Below are 21,061 nucleotides of genomic sequence, written 5' to 3' on the forward strand. Positions count from 1 at the left end.
AGCTGTCCTCCGGCTACACCATGGTGCTACCCTACAGAGCGCTGCTGAGGCTACTGTAGAACTTCAATGCAAACAATGTGTTTTAATCAATTATTTGGTGACGTGAATATATTTAGTATAGTTTTATCTACAAAGGATAAAAAAAATTATGTTTCGCTATTTTTATTTTTATGAAATTGACCGAGGAGGATGGTCCTCCTCTGAGGAGCCTCCACTGACTCACAGTCACGCATGCTTACATTATAAAAAAATAAATAACAAAATATTGAAGTATTTTATTTTATTAGACAGAGTCGTGTAAATAGGAATGACAGGAGGAGAATGTAGATTAAAATGGAGGATGTTATCAGATGAGACATATGAACACAAATACGGACTCAAACAGTGTCGGACTCAAACATCTTCTTTCTACCGTCCATGCCAGCCTTGTCCTCTATGTTCTTACGCCAGTCAGCTGCATCTTTCACCTGTGGAGTTAGAGAAGGGAGAGGAGAGGAGAGGAGAGGAGAGGAGAGGAGAGGAGAGGAGAGGAGAGGAGAGGAGAGGAGAGGAGAGGAGAGGAGAGGAGAGGAGAGGAGAGGAGAGTTTTGATGAGGTTATAAGGTGGTTGGGAACCCTGATATTCAAAATTGTGTAAGGCAGTCTGTCTAGCATGGGGCCTCTTGGACACATTCCAACCCTACTCAGTAAAACAGAAGCAACCCTACCTCCTCCTTGACCTCCTTCTTGACTTGCTTCAGGTTGGACCTCAGATCCATGGACACCTTGTGTTTGGAGCCCAGCAGAGCCTGGAGCATAGCATCAGCAGACATGCGGACTTTCTTCAGGACGGGCTTCCTGAACTTGCCCTTCAGGTCTTGTAGTTTTATCTTCAGATCCTCAATCTGAAAAGAGAGAGAGAGAGAGCGAGAGAGAGAGAGAGAGAGAGAGAGAGAGAGAGAGATGCTTGTCAGTGAAATTCCCCCTTTATACTGAAGAATGACCATCTGTCCAGGAATGTAACTGTACCTCCTTATCGGACTTGGCTACTTTGCTTTGCGTGTCATATCTCTGTTCATCCACTGCATCAATCTGCTGGTGGAGCTTCTTACACAGATCCTAGAGAGAGAGCGAGAGAGAGGAGAGATCGAGAGATCGAGAGAGAGAGAGAGAGAGAGAAGAGAGCGAGAGAGCGAGAGATAATGTAAGCAAGTACATTTAAAGAAAATAGGAGATATTTGTGAAATTATATAAATTATATAACTGAATATCCTGGAAAGCTACAATCCAGCTTGATTTTGTTCCACCCTTACTTTAACACCCCTGATAGAGCTAGTCAGCTGCTGAATCAGTTATGTTATAGTGGGTCTGGAGCAAAAACCTGCACACACAGTAGCTCTCCATAGGTTGGTCAACAGCTACCGCTCTTCATACCTGGAGTTCCTGCATGGATTCAGGGACGGAGAAGGAGGGGACGTTCTCATCCATGTAGATGTTTTTGTCCTCCTCTGCCTGGATGGCCTCAGCCTCTATGAACCCCTGGGCAATCTGGAGCATCAAGCTCTGGGGGTAATGACACAAGGGGAAGTGGTTAGTGTACCCAGACACAATGGTTTGCCAGTTGATCAGAAATGCAGATGTTTACATGTCCATTTTGTCAATAATTGGACTATTTGGATTAAAGTTGGGCTTAGTCTACATCCCTGTCACACTCCCCAGAGGAAAATATGTATTTATGTTTTATTTATGTATTTATGTTTTGAAATCTTGAATTCTGATTTTTTAAAATTTGATAATTGATATATAAAATCTAGAATCCTTTTAAAAAAAAACTAAATGTTAACGGGATATTATGATGCGTTGTTGTGCATCTAGGCCTCCTCCTTACCTTGAGATGTTGCCTGCGACTCGACGACATCTTTTTACTTCAGAGAAGATTAGATGGGAGGGAGGGAGGGAGGGAGGGAGGGGGAGGGGGAGGGAGGGAGGGAGGGGGAGGGAGGGGGGCGAGGGAGGGAGGGAGGGAGGGAGGGGGAGGGAGGGGGGAGGGAGAAGGAGGGAGGGAGGGAGGGGGAGGGGAGGGAGGAAGGGAGGGAGGAGGGAGGGGGAGGGGAGGGAGGGAGGGAGGGGGAGGGAGGGGGAGGGAGAGAGGGGGAGGGGAGGGAGAGAGGGGGAGGGAGGGGGAGGGAGAGAGGGGGAGGGAGGGGGAGGGAGAGAGGGGGAGGGAGGGGGAGGGAGAGAGGGGGGAGGGAGAGAGGGGAAGGAAAAACATGAGTTGAGATACACAGCTTTAAGAGCTTGGGATGAAAAGCACAGATTATACAGTTGATGTACTGAACGCTCCTGAAGATCACCAAAAGTAGACATGTATAACATGGAATTCTTGATTCTTAGAAGATATCTCAATAAAAATGAACATGTTGAGAAAGCTGTAATTGTACTTAAACAGAATTGGTACTTACTCTGACATCTTGGCCGGTGGTTGATATCCCTTCCTTTTGAAGAGAGATGTGAATAAGTTGTCAGCGTGTGAAGATATGATAGTTATGGCATTTAACTCAGTGTACCATTATAGTCCACCCTTTGTGGAAATAATTCATTTTAACACACAACCCTCAGGGAGGAGGGGCACATCACATCTCTACATTATAAAGTACAGGCCTCAGGGAGGAGGGGCACATCACATCTCTACATTATAAAGTACAGGCCTCAGGGAGGAGGGGCACATCACATCTCTACATTATAAAGTACAGGCCTCAGGGAGGAGGAGCACATCACATCTCTACATTATAAAGTACAGGCCTCAGGGTTAGAGGGGCACATCACATCTCTACATTATAAAGTACAGGCCTCAGGGTTAGAGGGGCACATCACATCTCTACAATATAAAGTACAGGCCTCAGGGTTAGAGGGGCACATCACATCTCTACATTATAAAGTACAGGCCTCAGGGTTAGAGGGGCACATCACATCTCTACAATATAAAGTACAGGCCTCAGGGTTAGAGGGGCACATCACATCTCTACATTATAAAGTACAGGCCTCAGGGTTAGAGGGGCACATCACATCTCTACATTATAAAGTACAGGCCTCAGGGTTAGAGGGGCACATCACATCTCTACATTATAAAGTACAGGCCTCAGGGTTAGAGGGGCACATCTCTACATTATAAAGTACAGGCCTCAGGGTTGGAGGGGCACATCACATCACTACATTATAAAGTACAGGCCTCAGGGTTAGAGGGGCACATCACATCACTACATTATAAAGTACAGGCCTCAGGGTTAGAGGGGCACATCACATCACTACATTATAAAGTACAGGCCTTGGGGTTAGAGGGGCACATCACATCACTACATTATAAAGTACAGGCCTCAGGGTTAGAGGGGCACATCACATCTCTACATTATAAAGTACAGGCCTCAGGGTTAGAGGGGCACATCACATCTCTACATTTAGACAGGGTGTGGTAAGGCAGTTGTCTTGTATCATGGGTCTATTTGTGCGTTCCTGTGTGGTGGTGGTGATGGGGGTAGCTGTCTAACACCCGAAACCACAACAGCTGAGGACTCCCTCCCTGCCCGCCTCCTGTGGACTTTCCTTAAAGTGTCCCAAGACAGGGTGCAGCAAAGTGGTCAACACACGTCCCCCCAATATACCTGTCTGGGCTGCTGGCTCTATCAGTACACTTAGTGTACTGGCTGGTCTGTCTTCTATCTTTTAATTGTTTGATTTAGAAAGTGTTTCTGACATATCTGAGTGAAAATCTAGTTTGCCTGCCGCTTCAAAAATGTCTAAAAATATATACATAAAGGTTTAGAGTGAAAAAGAAAATCTGTCTTCAGTGAATCAATCAACAGTCAGTTAGACTGGATAAATACCAGGAAGTCTTCAGTGAATCAATCAACAGTCAGTTAGACTGGATAAATACCAGGAAGTATTCAGTGAATCAATCAACAGTCAGTTAGACTGGATAAATACCAGGAAGTCTTCAGTTAATCAATCAACAGTCAGTTAGACTGGATAAATACCAGGAAGTCTTCAGTTAATCAATCAACAGTACGTCAGTTAGACTGGATAAATACCAGGAAGTCTTCAATGAATCAATCAACAGTCAGTTAGACTGGATAAATACCAGGAAGTCTTCAATGAATCAATCAACAGTCAGTTAGACTGGATAAATACCAGGAAGTCTTCAGTTAATCAATCAACAGTCAGTTAGACTGGATAAATACCAGGAAGTCTTCAGTTAATCAATCAACAGTCAGTTAGACTGGATAAATACCAGGAAGTCTTAAAACTGTAAAAAGATCATGCCTTTCATTAAATCAATAACTCCACACCAATATTCAGTTTAACAGTGAAACTATAAGAATAACATCTTGGCTATTTCTCCTAAAACCTCTACCTATCTTGTGAAGTTAGAGTTAGAGAATCATTTTAACCATTTTATTTAAAAAATAATAATCATTAAAACCTCCTTAAAACACAAAGCGTTCTACCAGAGTAACATATCTGTCTCCCGTGAGATGGATGGATGCCATTTTAATTCATACATGCCAGTTGAATGTTAGGACAGCCAACCTACTAGTCAGCATCCTGATCCCAAGACAACCCTCTGTCAAAGTAGACAAGGCACAGCATCTTCTTCTTCTACTATAAACACCAAGATGTTTTAGGTTTTTAATGTGTAAATTCTTGTAAATTAATACCACTTACACATTTTTCAGTGAGTAGCATCTATTTACGTTGTGTGATAATTACAGTCAGCTAATATAAAAATGCCAGACTATAAATCACAGTGATACTGAATCTCTACTGAATGCAGAGGTGAAACCAAGAGAGGAGACAGGAGATAGAAGATAGGAATGGGAGGAATCTCACCTAGAAGGAAGAGAGCGTTGCAAGACGGAGGGATGAGTGACTGAGATTGTCAAGCCAGGGAGGAGAAATATGAAGAAGGGTATATATAGGCACAGTTCTGGGACCAGCTGTCTGTTTAACCCTAAAAGTGCCAACAGGGGGGTCAATTTTCACCTCAAGGGCACAAAAAAACGTCATCATTTAAAATCCAGTTTTTTTTTTGTCCTTCTGAAGTTTTAGGACTTGTCAAGCAACTAATCACAGACAAAAAAATGTAATATGGTGGAATGAAAAAAAATATCTCTCTTTAGTCAGACGGAGACGTAGGGAGAAACCAGATGAAATCAGAGATAGACAGAGAGGTAGGGAGCAACCAGATGAAATCAGAGATAGACAGAGAGGTATGGAGAAATCAGATGAAATCAGAGATAGACAGAGAGGTAGGGAGATATCAGATGAAATCAGAGATAGACGGAGACGTAGGGAGCAACCAGATGAAATCAGAGATAGACGGAGACGTAGGGAGAAACCAGATGAAATCAGAGATAGACAGAGAGGTAGGGAGAAACCAGATGAAATCAGAGATAGACAGAGAGGTAGGGAGAAACCAGATGAAATCAGAGATAGACAGAGAGGTATGGAGAAATCAGATGAAATCAGAGATAGACAGAGAGGTAGGGAGAAATCAGATGAAATCAGAGATAGACAGAGAGGTAGACAGAGAGGTAGGGAGAAATCAGATGAAATCAGAGATAGACAGAGAGGTAGGGAGAAATCAGATGAAATCAGAGTTAGACAGAGAGGTAGGGAGAAATCAGATGAAATCAGAGATGGACAGAGAGGTAGGGAGAAATCAGATGAAATCAGAGATGGACAGAGAGGTAGGGAGAAATCAGATGAAATCAGAGATAGACAGAGAGGTAGGGAGAAATCAGATGAAATCAGATGAAATCAAAGATATACAGAGAGGTAGGGAGAAATCAGATGAAATCAGAGATATACAGAGAGGTAGGGAGAAACCAGATGAAATCAGAGATATACAGAGAGGTAGGGAGAAATCAGATGAAATCAGATGAAATCAAAGATATACAGAGAGGTAGGGAGAAATCAGATGAAATCAGAGAAATACAGAGAGGTAGGGAGAAATCAGATGAAATCAGATGAAATCAAAGATATACAGAGAGGTAGGGAGAAATCAGATGAAATCAGAGATATACAGAGAGGTAGGGAGAAATCAGATGAAATCAGAGATAGACAGAGAGGTATGGAGAAATCAGATGAAATCAGAGATAGACAGAGAGGTATGGAGAAATCAGATGAAATCAGATGAAATCAGATGAAATCAGAGATAGACAGAGAGGTATGGAGAAATCAGATGAAATCAGAGATAGACAGAGAGGTAGGGAGAAATCAGATGAAATCAGAGTTTGACAGAGAGGTATGGAGAAATCAGATGAAATCAGAGATAGACAGAGAGGTAGGGAGCAACCAGATGAAATCAGAGATAGACAGAGAGGTATGGAGAAATCAGATGAAATCAGATGAAATCAGATGAAATCAGAGATAGACAGAGAGGTAGGGAGCAACCAGATGAAATCAGAGATAGACAGAGAGGTACGGAGAAATCAGATGAAATCAGAGATAGACAGAGAGGTAGGGAGAAACCAGATGAAATCAGAGATAGACAGAGAGGTAGGGAGAAATCAGATGAAATCAGAGACAGACAGAGAGGTAGGGAGCAACCAGATGAAATCAGAGATAGACAGAGAGGTAGGGAGCAACCAGATGAAATCAGAGATAGACAGAGAGGTAGGGAGAAATCAGATGAAATCAGAGGTAGACAGAGAGGTAGGGAGAAATCAAATGAAATCAGAGAGCTGCTGTCCAGTGTGACCCCAAGGAGCCGTATTTGGTGGCCACACCTCCTGAGCTCTAAACAGCTGGTGATCTGACAGAGTTAGATTCTGCCCCTACTGACCCCTGTGACCCCAGTAAGCCGTCTTCGGGTAGCCACACCTGCTGGTGGTGTTTATTGGTCAGGCTGGTTCCTGCTGACCCCTGTGACCCCAGTAGCCACACCTGCCGGTGGTGTTTATTGGTCAGGCTGGTTCCTGCTGACCAGGACGTCTATAAACAGACTGGTTAAAACACATAGCAACTCCTCAGTGTGAATGTTGTGGTCCCTTCCAAACGTTGTACCCCTTGAACACATCAATATTACTACAGCCATGTAATTTCAAGAGCAGGTTAAACCCGTCAGGACGGTCATGCTGGTCTGTTGTTGTGAAGACGTAACAGTAGTGACTCCACAAATCACAAAAAACAGTTTCTATTAGCTGACCAGGGTTTATTTGATGACAATTAGTATAAATATTGCACAATATATATATTTTTTTTTGGGGGGGGGGGGTCACGTAGCTGTTTCAAACATCTTCCTGTCTGGAACTCCAGTAACATCTACTCCTTATGAGTCTCAAACATCTTCCTGTCTGGAACTCCAGGAACATCTACTCCTTATGAGTCTCAAACATCTTCTTTCTGTCTGATTTGTCTTCAATGTTCTTACGCCAGTCACCCACAGCATCTTTGTCCTGAGGGGGGAAGAATGGCAGAATAAGTACATGAGTGAAAATGTATTTGAAATATATGACACTTGGTGTGGGCAGTGTTAGCATGATTCACATTGGAGGGTTGGGTTGAACAGGCTTACAGTTGTTGCTGCTTAGAGGCCTATACTGGGAGACATTGTCTTTGAAAGTTTGGACTTATGATATGACATTTGGTGTCAGAAGTGGGATCCTGTAGAACAGCTACAGAACAGACACATTCATGGACGAGGCTTTCAAATAAAACTATCACATTATTTACACAGTAAATAAGTCACATTACATATATAGTAACATTATTAAGCTAAACTATACTATAATTACAGTATGTTCTTATGTCCAGAACAACACTCACCTCTTCCTTGACCTCCTTCTTGACTTGCTTCAGGTTGGACCTCAGATCCATGGACACCTTGTGTTTGGAGCCCAGCAGAGCCTGGAGCATAGCATCAGCAGACATGCGGACTTTCTTCAGGACGGGCTTCCTGAACTTTCCATTCAGTTCAACTACCTTCATCTTCAAGTCCTCAACCTGTTTGGAATTCAACAGGAAGCACTTATCACACGACTGCCAGACACCAACCACCAGTGGGACTACTGTTACCCCCTTGGCTCTGTCTTAGAGAGTTCACTAATAATATGAGTGACAGTGAACTACTGTTACCCCTTGGCTCTGTCTTAGAGAGTTAACTAATAATATGAGTGACAGTGGTAGAACTCCTCACCTCCTTCTCGGACTTGGTCACCTTGGTTGACATGTCGTATCTCTCCTCATCAACTCTCTCGATCTTCTGATGGAGCTTCTTGCACAAGTCCTGAAGAGAGACATACAGAGAGACATACAGAGAGAGACAGAGAGAGAGAGAGAAAGAGAGACAGAGAGAGAGAGAGAGAGACAGAGAGCGAGACAGAGAAAGAGAGAGAGAGAGAGAGAGAGATGCAGAGAAAGAGAGACAGAGAGCGAGACAGAGAAAGAGAGATGCAGAGAGAGAGATGCAGAGAGAGATAAAGTCCTAGTTTTATGACCCTATACGATGGAATACATAGCAAACTAAGTATCAGAGAGCGAGAAAGAGAGAAAGAGAGAGAGAGAGAGAGAGAGAGAGAGAGATTGAGAAAGAGAAAGAGAAAGAGAAAGCGAAAGAGAAAGAGAAAGAGAAAGAGAGAGAGATTGAGAGAGAGAGAGAGATTGAGAGAAAGAGAAAGAGAGAAAGAGATTGAGATTGAAATTGAGATTGAGAAAGAGAAAGAGGAAGGGGAAGAGGAAGAGGGTTTGGCTAAGCGCTAATAGCTTACCGTGAGCTCTGCCATGCATACCAAGAATTCTGGCACAGGGCAGTTCTCCTTCATATACCTGGCCTTCTCTGCCTCAGCCTCAACCGCCTCAGCCTCGAGCAAGCCGGCAGCGATCTGGAGCATCAAGCTCTGTACGGGGGAGGGGACAAATCACATCACATTACAGAGTTCAGCGGCCACATCTGCTTGTCTATGGGGTTGTCTATATCAATACTGTATTCATATCACATAACTTGAAGGTCTCTAGATCCACAGAGCTTCAGGTGAAGTGTTACGAGTGATGTAGAACTGTAAGGATTGGTTTCTACTCCTCAACTCCATTGACCAAACTAGCTCCTGCTGACCAAGAAGTCGACAAGGTCTACTACAGTGTGTGTGTGTGTGTGTGTGTGTGTGTGTCTGTGTGTTTTTTTTTGGGGGGGGGCAAACACTGTCTGGATCACATAACATTTACCCCTTGACCCCTGAATATGACTACAATGTAAAGTCAGCATTAAAATCAGTCTGTGACGTCAAGCAGGTTGTTCTCTGTGTGGAACAGGAACATGTTCAATCTAAACCTGGGAAACTTTATAGAACAGAAGGTCTTTATAGAACATGAGGGTCTTTATAGAACATGAAGGTCTTTATAGAACATGAGGGTCTTTATAGAACAGAAGGTCTTTATAGAACAGAGGGTCTTTATAGAACAGAAGGTCTTTATAGAACATGAAGGTCTTTATAGAACATGAAGGTCTTTATAGAACATGAGGGTCTTTATAGAACAGAAGGTCTTTATAGAACATGAAGTCTTTACAGAACAGAAGGTCTTTATAGAACATGAAGGTCTATACAGAACAGAAGGTCTTTATAGAACATGAAGGTCTATACAGAACAGAAGGTCTTTATAGAACATGAGTGTCTTCATAGAACGTGAAGGTCTTTATAGAACAGAAGGTCTTTATAGAACATGAAGGTCTTTATAGAACATGAGGGTCTTTATAGAACAGAAGATCTTTATAGAACATGAAGGTCTTTATAGAACATGAAGGTCTTTATAGAACATGAGGGTCTTTATAGAACATGAGGGTCTTTATGGAACAGAAGGTCTTTATAGAACATGAAGGTCTTTATAGAACAGAAGGTCTTTATAGAACAGAAGGTCTTTATAGAACATGAGGGTCTTTATAGAACATGAAGGTCTTTATAGAACATGAAGGTCTTTATAGAACATGAAGGTCTTTATAGAACATGAAAGTCTTTATAGAACAGAAGATCTTTATAGAACATGAAGGTCTTTATAGAACATGACAGTCTTTAAAGAACATGAGGGTCTTTATAGAACAGAAGGTCTTTATAGAACATGAAGGTCTTTACAGAACAGAAGGTCTTTATAGAACATGAGGGTCTTTAGAGAACAGAGGGTCTTTATAGAACATGAGGGTCTTTATAGAACAGAGGGTCTTTATAGAACATGACGGTCTTTATAGAACATGAAGGTCTTTATAGAACATGAAGGTCTTTATAGAACATAAGGTCTTTATAGAACATGAAGGTCTTTATAGAACATGAAGGTCTTTATAGAACATGAAGGTCTTTATAGAACATAAGGTCTTTATAGAACATAAGGTCTTTATAGAACATGAGGGTCTTTATAGAACAGAAGGTCTTTATAGAACATGAAGGTCTTTATAGAACAGAGGGTCTTTATAGAACATAGGGTCTTTATAGAACATGAAGGTCTTTATAGAATAGAAGGTCTTTATAGAATAGAAGGTCTTTACAGAACAGAAGGTCTTTACAGAACATGAAGGTCTTTATAGAACATGAGGGTCTTTATAGAACAGAAGATCTTTATAGAACATGAAGGTCTTTATAGAACATGAAGGTCTTTATAGAACATGAGGGTCTTTATAGAACATGAGGGTCTTTATGGAACAGAAGGTCTTTATAGAACATGAAGGTCTTTATAGAACAGAAGGTCTTTATAGAACAGAATGTCTTTATAGAACATGAGGGTCTTTATAGAACAGAGGGTCTTTATAGAACATGAAGGTCTTTATAGAACATGAAGGTCTTTATAGAACATGAAAGTCTTTATAGAACAGAAGGTCTTTATAGAACATGAAGGTCTTTATAGAACATGAAAGTCTTTATAGAACAGAAGGTCTTTATAGAACATGAAGGTCTTTATAGAACATGACAGTCTTTAAAGAACATGAGGGTCTTTATAGAACAGAAGGTCTTTATAGAACATGAAGGTCTTTACAGAACAGAAGGTCTTTATAGAACATGAGGGTCTTTATAGAACAGAGGGTCTTTATAGAACATTAGGGTCTTTATAGAACAGAGGGTCTTTATAGAACATGACGGTCTTTATAGAACATGAAGGTCTTTATAGAACATGAAGGTCTTTATAGAACATAAGGTCTTTATAGAACATGAAGGTCTTTATAGAACATAAGGTCTTTATAGAACATAAGGTCTTTATAGAACATGAGGGTCTTTATAGAACAGAAGGTCTTTATAGAACATGAAGGTCTTTATAGAACAGAGGGTCTTTATAGAACATAGGGTCTTTATAGAACAATAGAACAGAGGGTCTTTATAGAACAGAGGGTCTTTATAGAACATAGGGTCTTTATAGAACAATAGAACAGAGGGTCTTTATAGAACATGAAGGTCTTTATAGAATAGAAGGTCTTTATAGAATAGAAGGTCTTTACAGAACAGAAGGTCTTTACAGAACTGAGGGTCTTTATAGAACATGAGGGTGTATTAGCTGTATATAAACCCCTTTTGGAATGAATGTCGCTCCTTACCTTCAGGTAGTTCCTACGGCTCGCTGTCATCTTTTTACTGATTGGATAAAACAGATCAGGGTCATTTAAGGGAAATAGACAAGGTGAAGCCACAGAGACAGGTACGTGACGATTAAACCAGTTTAGGAATTCATTTTATTACATTACGGTAGGAATAATTGCAACACTATTGGGAATCATCATAGCATAGTATTAATCAGTTGTACTGCCTGGTTATCTATGTGGAAAACATGTTCACAGACAGAATACAGTAGATGAATGCAGTATAGTGAAGTATATTTCTCTGTAAAGTGAAAAACGTAAACTTACTCAGACATTTTGGCCTGTTGTTTTGTTTTACTTCCTGTGTCAAGAGATGAACAAACAGTAAACAGTTTATTCATTTTGAGCTGTTGTTATTTTATGTAATTTGGTGGGGGGTTGGGGGGGTCGGGGCGGGGCGGGGCGGGGTAGAAACCAAGGATTTCAAGGTTGACCCAATGCAAGTCATGCGCAATTGCATATCAAAAAGAAATGCAACAGACATTAGATAATGAATGGTCAATAACTTGATCAATAATTTGCTTGGATCAGTTTACCCAAATGTAACACAGCAGTCCAACAACATCAAGAGTATAATTCCTGCTGGTTAAAGAGGGAGGGGTTGATGAATGAATGTCTTTGAATCTGTACAATATAACCCTTCCCAAGGTTGATAGCAAATCAACAAGACTCTCATTTCCTGAAATCTTTGGTCACGCAGGAGTCCATAAGGATTATGGCACCAAAATAGGTCCTTTCAGAAAATACAGCTGACATTCACAAAATGTATGTTCAGAATGTATGAAATTACCCAATTGGATTTTCCTTTGTATATAGTTGAATCTCAACAAATCTATTGGAATAACCTCAAACAATCCATAAGCCATTTGAAGTAAACTGTGAAACTACAACATCAATTCAAGTTTACAATTATAAGACATACAGCGACAATCCACCTCTACCATGCCAAAGCTTTATCTCTAAACAAACTTCAGTCCTTTTTGACAGAGCTTATAAACGAGCAACTGGGCAAATAGAAACACAAGAGCCTTTAACACCACATTCACTCTGAACTACAGAGAAAACAACAGCTGAAAATCTGGCCTTGGATGTATCTCTTCCAACACTTGTCTGTCTAAAACACACAGACAAACACCTGTGACTATCCGAATGCCTCAACCCAAGTTTCCTCTTGAGAAAAATAAAGTTATCTTCTATTCTATTCTGAAAGCTTTCTAAACTATCGGAGCTCACACACCACACACAATCTGGTCCAGAAGTCACATCTATTCCCACATGGGACGGACCACACCCAATCTGGTCCAAAAGTCACATCTATTCCCACATGGGATGGACCACATGCAATCTGGTCCAGAAGTCACATCTATTCCCACATGGGATGGACCACATGCAATCTGGTCCAAAAGTGACATCTATTCCCACATGGGATGGACCACACCCAATCTGGTCCAGAAGTCACATCTATTCCCACATGGGATGGACCACACCCAATCTGGTCCAAAAGTCACATCTATTCCCACATGGGACGGACCACACCCAATCTGGTACAAAAGTCACATCTATTCCCACATGGGACGGACCACACCCAATCTGGTCCAAAAGTCACATCTATTCCCACATGGGACGGACCACATGCAATCTGGTCCAAGTCACATCTATTCCCACATGGGACGGACCACATGCAATCTGGTACCAATAGATGAATATACAGCACATTTGTTACAGACGGAGCAGAGAGGAAAGAAGAACATCTCACCTATAAACCCAGTGAATGTACAAGTAAATGAAGTGGGGATGAGAGCAACAGGCAAGACAGAGACAGGAGCAGATTTGGAAGGTATATACTCTGTTTCCTGAAAGCTCAGCAGAAAAGCAAAAGGGCAAGGTTCTCTTTATGGGAGTGGGGCCAGGCCAGGCAGGGCCAATGGGGCAGTTAGTTCCTGAAATACCTCTGCATCCGTAAATCATCTGCCATCAACGTTTCTAGTTAAAGGTTTTTGTTCAAATATTCCTGACATTAGATTTGGCATGAAATAATCCTGATTTTAGATGTGATTTAAAATAATCCTGATTTTAGATGTGATTTTAAATAATCCTGATTTTAGATGTGATTTAAAATAATCCTGATTTTAGATTTGATTTAAAGTAATCCTGATTTTAGATTTGACTTAATCCTGATTTTTGGTGAAGGGAGGACCCACTATGCGTTACCTCATAACTCTGTGTTACCTCATAACTCTGAATGTGTTTGAAATCCATCAAGCTCTCAAGTTACTGCTACTGGATAAATCAGACAATGACTCCGGTTGGTTTCATGTCTGTTATATAGAACTCAGGGAACAATCAGCAGGTCACTTGATTAGTTTGTAAAATGACTCCCTGTCAATTGATTGAATTAGACACTTCCAATTAATTCATAACTCTGTGTGATTGGTCAAATGTATTATTAAATTAGTAATTGGTAAACTATAAAGATAGTATTGTCAGAGAGTGTCTTGACTCTTTAAACTGGCAGGCTGGCTGTGACGAGAAGAGAAGACGAGGGTAAGAAAGAGAAGGACCCCTCTGAACTGTCATGACCCAGAGGTCACACACATGGTGTGATCAATTACCCAACCAACGTGTCAGCCTCCAGTATCAACCACAGAGTCAGTCTCCAGTACCCACCCACAGAGTCAGCCTCCAGTATCAACCACAGTGTCAGTCTCAGTACCCACCCACAGAGTCAGCCTCCAGTACCCACCCACAGAGTCAGTCTCCAGTACCCACCCACAGAGTCAGTCTCCAGTACCCACCCACAGAGTCAGTCTCCAGTACCCACCCACAGAGTCAGCCTCCAGTACCCACCCACAGAGTCAGTCTCCAGTACCCACCCACAGAGTCAGCCTCCAGTACCCACCCACAGAGTCAGCCTCCAGTATCAACCACAGTGTCAGCCTCAGTACCCACCCACAGGGTCGGTCTCCAGTATCAACCACAGAGTCAGTCTCCAGTACCCACCCACAGAGTCGGTCTCCAGTATCAACCACAGAGTCAGTCTCCAGTACCCACCCACAGAGTCAGTCTCCAGTACCCACCCACAGAGTCAGTCTCCAGTATCAACCACAGAGTCAGTCTCCAGTACCCACCCACAGAGTCAGCCTCCAGTATCAACCACCATGTCAGTCTCCAGTACCCAACCACCATGTCAGCCTCCAAGATCCAACCACCATGTCAGCCTCCAGTATCAACCACCATGTCAGCCTCCAGTACCAACCACCTTGTCAGCCTCCAGTACCAACCACCTTGTCAGCCTCCAGTACCAACCACCTTGTCAGCCTCCAGTACCAACCACCATGTCAGCCTCCTGTACCCAACCACCATGTCAGCCTCCAGTACCAACCACCATGTCAGCCTCCAGTACCCAACCACAGTGTCAGCCTCCAGTACCCACAGAGTCAGTCTCCAGTATCAACCACAGAGTCAGTCTCCAGTACCCACCCACAGAGTCAGTCTCCAGTACCCACCCACAGAGTCAGTCTCCAGTACCCACCCACAGAGTCAGCCTCCAGTATCAACCACAGTGTCAGCCTCCAGTACCCACCCACAGAGTCAGTCTCCAGCATCAACCACAGAGTCAGCCTCCAGTACCCACCCACAGAGTCAGCCTCCAGGATCCAAACATCATGTCAGCCTCCAGTACCCAACCACCATGTCAGCCTCCTAACCCCAGTATCCAACCACCATGTCAGCCTCCTAACCCCAGTACCCAACCATCATGTCAGCCTCCTCCTAACCCCAGTATCCAACCATCATGTCAGCCTCCTCCTAACCCAAGTATCCAACCACCATGTCAGCCTCCTCCTAACCCCAGTATCCAACCACCATGTCAGCCTCCTCCTAACCCAAGTATCCAACCACCATGTCAGCCTCCTCCTAACTCCATTACCCGACCACCATGTCAGCCTCCTAACCCCAGTATCCAACCATCATGTCAGCCTCCTCCTAACCCAAGTATCCAACCACCATGTCAGCCTCCTCCTAACCCCAGTATCCAACCACCATGTCAGCCTCCTCCTAACCCAAGTATCCAACCACCATGTCAGCCTCCTCCTAACTCCATTACCCGACCACCATGTCAGCCTCCTAACCCCAGTATCCAACCACCATGTCAGCCTCCTCCTAACCCCAGTATCCAACCATCATGTCAGCCTCCTCCTAACCCCAGTATCCAACCATCATGTCAGCCTCCTCCTAACCCCAGTATCCAACCACCATGTCAGCCTCCTCCTAACCCCAGTATCCAACCATCATGTCAGCCTCCTAACCCCAGTATCCAACCACCATGTCAGCCTCCTCCTAACTCCAGTATCCAACCATCATGTCAGCCTACTCCTAACCCCAGTATCCAACCATCATGTCAGCCTCCTCCTAACCCCAGTATCCAACCATCATGTCAGCCTCCCTAACCCCAGTATCCAACCATCATGTCAGCCTCCTCCTAACCCCAGTATCCAACCACCATGTCAGCCTCCTCCTAACCCCAGTATCCAACCATCATGTCAGCCTCCTAACCCCAGTATCCAACCACCATGTCAGCCTCCTCCTAACTCCAGTATCCAACCATCATGTCAGCCTCCTCCCTAACCCCAGTATCCAACCATCATGTCAGCCTCCTAACCCCAGTATCCAACCATCCATGTCAGCCTCCTAACCCCAGTATCCAACCACCATGTCAGCCTCCTCCTAACCCCAGTATCCAACCACCATGTCAGCCTCCTCCTAACCCCAGTATCCAACCACCATGTCAGCCTCCTCCTAACCATGTCCAAACCCAGTATCCAACCACCATGTCAGCCTCCTCCTAACTCCAACCATCACCCTCCTAACCACCAACCATGTCAGCCTCCTCCTAACCCCAGTATCAACCACCATGTCAGCCTCCTCCTAACCCCAGTATCCAACCATCATGTCAGCCTCCCTAACCCCAGTATCCAACCACCATGTCAGCCTCCTCCTAACCTATCCAACCACCATCAGCCTCCTCCTAACTCCAGTATCCAACCATCATGTCAGCCTCCTAACCCCAGTATCCAACCACCATGTCAGCCTCCTCCTAACTCCAATCCAACCATCATGTCAGCCTCCTCCTAACCCCAGTATCCAACCATCATGTATCCAACCATCATGTCAGCCTCTAACCCCAGTATCCAACCACCATGTCAGCCTCCTCCTAACCCCAGTATACAACCATCATGTCAGCCTCCTCCTAACCCCAGTATCCAACCACCATGTCAGCCTCCTCCTAACCCCAGTATCCAACCACCATGTCAGCCTCCTAACCCCAGTATCCAACCACCATGTCAGCCTCCTCCTAACTCCAGTATCCAACCATCATGTCAGCCTCCTCCTAACCCCAGTATCCAACCATCATGTCAGCCTCCTAACCCCAGTATCCAACCATCATGTCAGCCTCCTAACCCCAGTACCCAACCACCATGTCAGCCTCCTCCTAACCCCAGTATCCAACCATCATGTCAGCCTCCTCCTAACCCCAGTATCCAACCACCATGTCAGCCTCCTAACCCCAGTATCCAACCACCATGTCAGCCTCCTCCTAACCCCAGTATCCAACCACCATGTCAGCCTCCTAACCCCAGTATCCAACCACCATGTCAGCCTCCTCCTAACCCCAGTATCCAACCACCATGTCAGCCTCCTCCTAACCCCAGTATCCAACCACCATGTCAGCCTCCTCCTAACCCCAGTATCCAACCATCATGTCAGCCTCCTCCTAACCCCAGTACCCAACCACCATGTCAGCCTCCTCCTAACCCCAGTATCCAACCATCATGTCAGCCTCCTCCTAACCCCAGTATCCAACCACCATGTCAGCCTCCTAACCCCAGTATCCAACCATCATGTCAGCCTCCTCGTAACCCCAGTATCCAACCATCATGTCAGCCTCCTCCTAACCCCAGTATCCAACCATCATGTCAGCCTCCTCCTAACCCCAGTACCCAACCATCATGTCAGCCTCCTAACCCCAGTATCCAACCATCATGTCAGCCTCCTAACCCCGGTACCCAACCATCATGTCAGCTTCCTCCTAACCCCAGTATCCAACCATCATGTCAGCCTCCTCCTAACCCCAGTATCAAACCACCATGTCAGCCTCCTAACCCCAGTATCCAACCACCATGTCAGCCTCCTCCTAACCCCAGGATCCAACCACCATGTCAGCCTCCAAACCCCAGTATCCAACCATCATGTCAGCCTCCTCCTAACCCCAGTACCCAACCCCCATGTCAGCCTCCTCCTAACCCCAGTACCCAACCACCATATCAGCCTCCTAACCCCAGTATCAAACCACCATGTCAGCCTCCTAACCCCAGTATCCAACCACCATGTCAGCCTCCTCCTAACCCCAGTATCCAACCACTATGTCAGCCTCCTAACCCCAGTATCAAACCATCATGTCAGCCTCCTCCTAACCCCAGGATCCAACCACCATGTCAGCCTCCAAACCCCAGTATCCAACCATCATGTCAGCCTCCTCCTAACCCCAGTACCCAACCCCCATGTCAGCCTCCTAACCCCAGTATCAAACCACCATGTCAGCCTCCTAACCCCAGTATCCAACCACCATGTCAGCCTCCTAACCCCAGTATCCAACCACCATCATTTCTCAAGCCATCCAATGTATTTTTTACTGAAACAAACATCTGCTTCAAATTCAAAGGAACGTTTACATAAAATTTAGTTTAGATAAAATGAGATGAAGATTTTCAATAAATAAAACAGTCGTGTCATAACCCCCTTCAACCATCATTACTATACTGTAGTACGACAATCCTTCCCCAGCTATGTGTGGCTGACATTAATGACATATATAGGCTGATATAACTGACATATATAGACTGATATAACTGACATATATAGGCTGATCTGACTGACATATATAGGCTGACATAACTGACATATATAGACTGATATAACTGACATATATAGGCTGATCTGACTGACATATACAGGCTGATATAACTGACATATATAGACTGATATAACTGACAAATATAGGCTGATCTGACTGACATATATAGGCTGACATAACTGACATATATAGGCTGATATAACTGACATATATAGGCTGATCTGACTGACATATATAGGCTGACATAACTGACATATATAGGCTGATCTGACTGTCATATATAGGCTGACATAACTGACATATATAGGCTGATCTGACTGACATATATAGGCTGATCTGACTGACATATATAGGCTGACAACTGACATATATAGGCTGATCTGACTGACATATATAGGCTGACATAACTGACATATATAGGCTGATCTGACTGACATATATAGGCTGATCTGACTGACATATATAGGCTGACATAACTGACATATATAGGCTGATCTGACTGACATATATAGGCTGATCTGACTGACATATATAGGCTGATCTGACTGACATATACAGGCTGATCTGACTGACATATATAGGCTGATCTGACTGACATATATAGGCTGACATAACTGACATATATATTGGCTGATATAACTGACATATATAGGCTGATCTGACTGACATATATAGGCTGACATAACTGACATATATAGGCTGACGTAACTGAAATATATAGGAAAATATAACTGACATATATAGGCTGATATAACTGACATATATAGGCTGATATAACTGACATATATAGGCTGACATAACTGATATATATAGGCAAATATAACTGACATATATAAGCTGATCTGGCTGATATATATAGGCAAATATAACTGACATATATAGGCTGATCTGACTGACATATATAGGCTGATCTGACTGACATATATAGGCTGATATAACTGACATATATAGGCTGACATAACTGACATATATAGGCTGACAACTGACATATATACGCTGATCTGACTGACATATATTGGCTGACATAATTGACATATATAGGCTGACATAACTGACATATATAGGCTGATATAACTGACATATATAGGCTGATATAACTGACATATATAGGCTGATATAACTGACATATATAGGCTGATCTGACTGACATATATAGGCTGATCTGACTGACATATATAGGCTGATATAACTGACATATATAGGCTGATATAACTGACATTTATAGGCTGATCTGACTGACATATATAGGCTGATATAACTGACATATATAGGCTGATCTGACTGACATATATAGGCTGATATAACTGACATATATAGGCTGATCTGACTGACATATATAGGCTGATATAACTGACATATATAGGCTGATCTGACTGACATATATAGGCTGATCTGACTGACATATATAGGCTGATCTGACTGACATATATAGGCTGATATAACTGACATATATAGGCTGATCTGACTGACATATATAGGCTGACATAACTGACCTAAATCAGTTTGCGTATGCTGATATTAACTATGGGTAGTAGGAAGTTACAGCATCATTTTTAGTCACAATAAATGTGATGTCACCACACTACACACACACCCACCTCTACTCTACTCTCCTCCCTTCTTCTCTTCCTGTTCTCCTCCCTTCTTCTCTCCCTGTTCTCCTCCCTCCTTCTCTCCTAGTTCTCCTCCCTCCTCTCCTAGTTCTCCTCCCTCCTCTCCTAGTTCTCCTCCCTCCTCTCCTAGTTTACATTTAAGTCATTTAGCAGACGCTCTTATCCAGAGCGACTTACAAATTGGTGCGTTCACCTTAAGACATCCAGTGGAACAGCCACTTTACAATAGTGCATCTAAATCTTTAAGGGGGGTGAGAAGGATTACTTTATCCTATCCTAGGTATTCCTGAAAGAGGTGGGGTTTCAGGTGTCTCCGGAAGGTGGTGATTGACTCCGCTGTCCTGGCGTCGTGAGGGAGTTTGTTCCACCATTGGGGGGCCAGAGCAGCGAACAGTTTTGACTGGGCTGCGCGGGAACTGTACTTCTTCAGTGGTAGGGAGGCGAGCAGGCCAGAGGTGGATGAACGCAGTGCCCTTGTTTGGGTGTAGGGCCTGATCAGAGCCTGGAGGTACTGAGGTGCCGTTCCCCTCACAGCTCCGCAGGCAAGCACCATGGTCTTGTAGCGGATGCGAGCTTCAACTGGAAGCCAGTGGAGAGAGCGGAGGAGCGGGGTGACGTGAGAGAACTTGGGAAGGTTGAACACCAGACGGGCTGCGGCGTTCTGGATGAGTTGTAGGGGTTTAATGGCACAGGCAGGGAGCCCAGCCAACAGCGAGTTGCAGTAATCCAGACGGGAGATGACAAGTGCCTGGATTAGGACCTGCGCTGCTTCCTGTGTGAGGCAGGGTCGTACTCTGCGGATGTTGTAGAGCATGAACCTACAAGAACGGGCCACCGCCTTGATGTTAGTTGAGAACGACAGGGTGTTGTCCAGGATCACGCCAAGGTTCTTAGCGCTCTGGGAGGAGGACACAATGGAGTTGTCAACCGTGATGGCGAGATCATGGA

At 43.8% G+C, this 21,061-nt stretch overlaps 2 protein-coding genes across 2 annotated transcripts; both read right to left on the reverse strand.

Annotated features, from left to right (window-relative positions):
- Positions 1 to 263: 263 nt before the first annotated feature.
- LOC115117344 (troponin I, fast skeletal muscle-like) lies at positions 264 to 4,909 on the reverse strand. The gene is made up of 7 exons (XM_065012481.1): positions 4,864 to 4,909; positions 2,442 to 2,474; positions 1,868 to 1,904; positions 1,414 to 1,542; positions 1,009 to 1,098; positions 708 to 884; positions 264 to 467 (listed from the first exon to the last, which is right to left on the reverse strand). The coding sequence occupies exons 2-7, from the start codon at positions 2,447 to 2,449 to the stop codon at positions 378 to 380; spliced, it is 531 nt and encodes a 176-aa protein (XP_064868553.1). The 5' UTR covers positions 2,450 to 2,474; positions 4,864 to 4,909; the 3' UTR covers positions 264 to 377.
- Positions 4,910 to 7,202: 2,293 nt separating this feature from the next.
- LOC135565437 (troponin I, fast skeletal muscle-like) lies at positions 7,203 to 13,254 on the reverse strand. Its single transcript, XM_065012480.1, has 6 exons — positions 11,855 to 13,254; positions 11,546 to 11,582; positions 8,745 to 8,873; positions 8,174 to 8,263; positions 7,804 to 7,980; positions 7,203 to 7,433 (listed from the first exon to the last, which is right to left on the reverse strand). Exons 1-6 carry the CDS (start codon positions 11,926 to 11,928, stop codon positions 7,350 to 7,352), a joined length of 591 nt encoding a protein of 196 aa, XP_064868552.1. The 5' UTR covers positions 11,929 to 13,254; the 3' UTR covers positions 7,203 to 7,349.
- Between the last annotated feature and the right edge of the window lie 7,807 nt (positions 13,255 to 21,061).

The sequence above is a fragment of the Oncorhynchus nerka genome, linkage group LG27 (genome assembly GCF_034236695.1).
Source record: "Oncorhynchus nerka isolate Pitt River linkage group LG27, Oner_Uvic_2.0, whole genome shotgun sequence".
Classification (NCBI taxonomy): Eukaryota; Metazoa; Chordata; class Actinopteri; order Salmoniformes; family Salmonidae; genus Oncorhynchus; species Oncorhynchus nerka.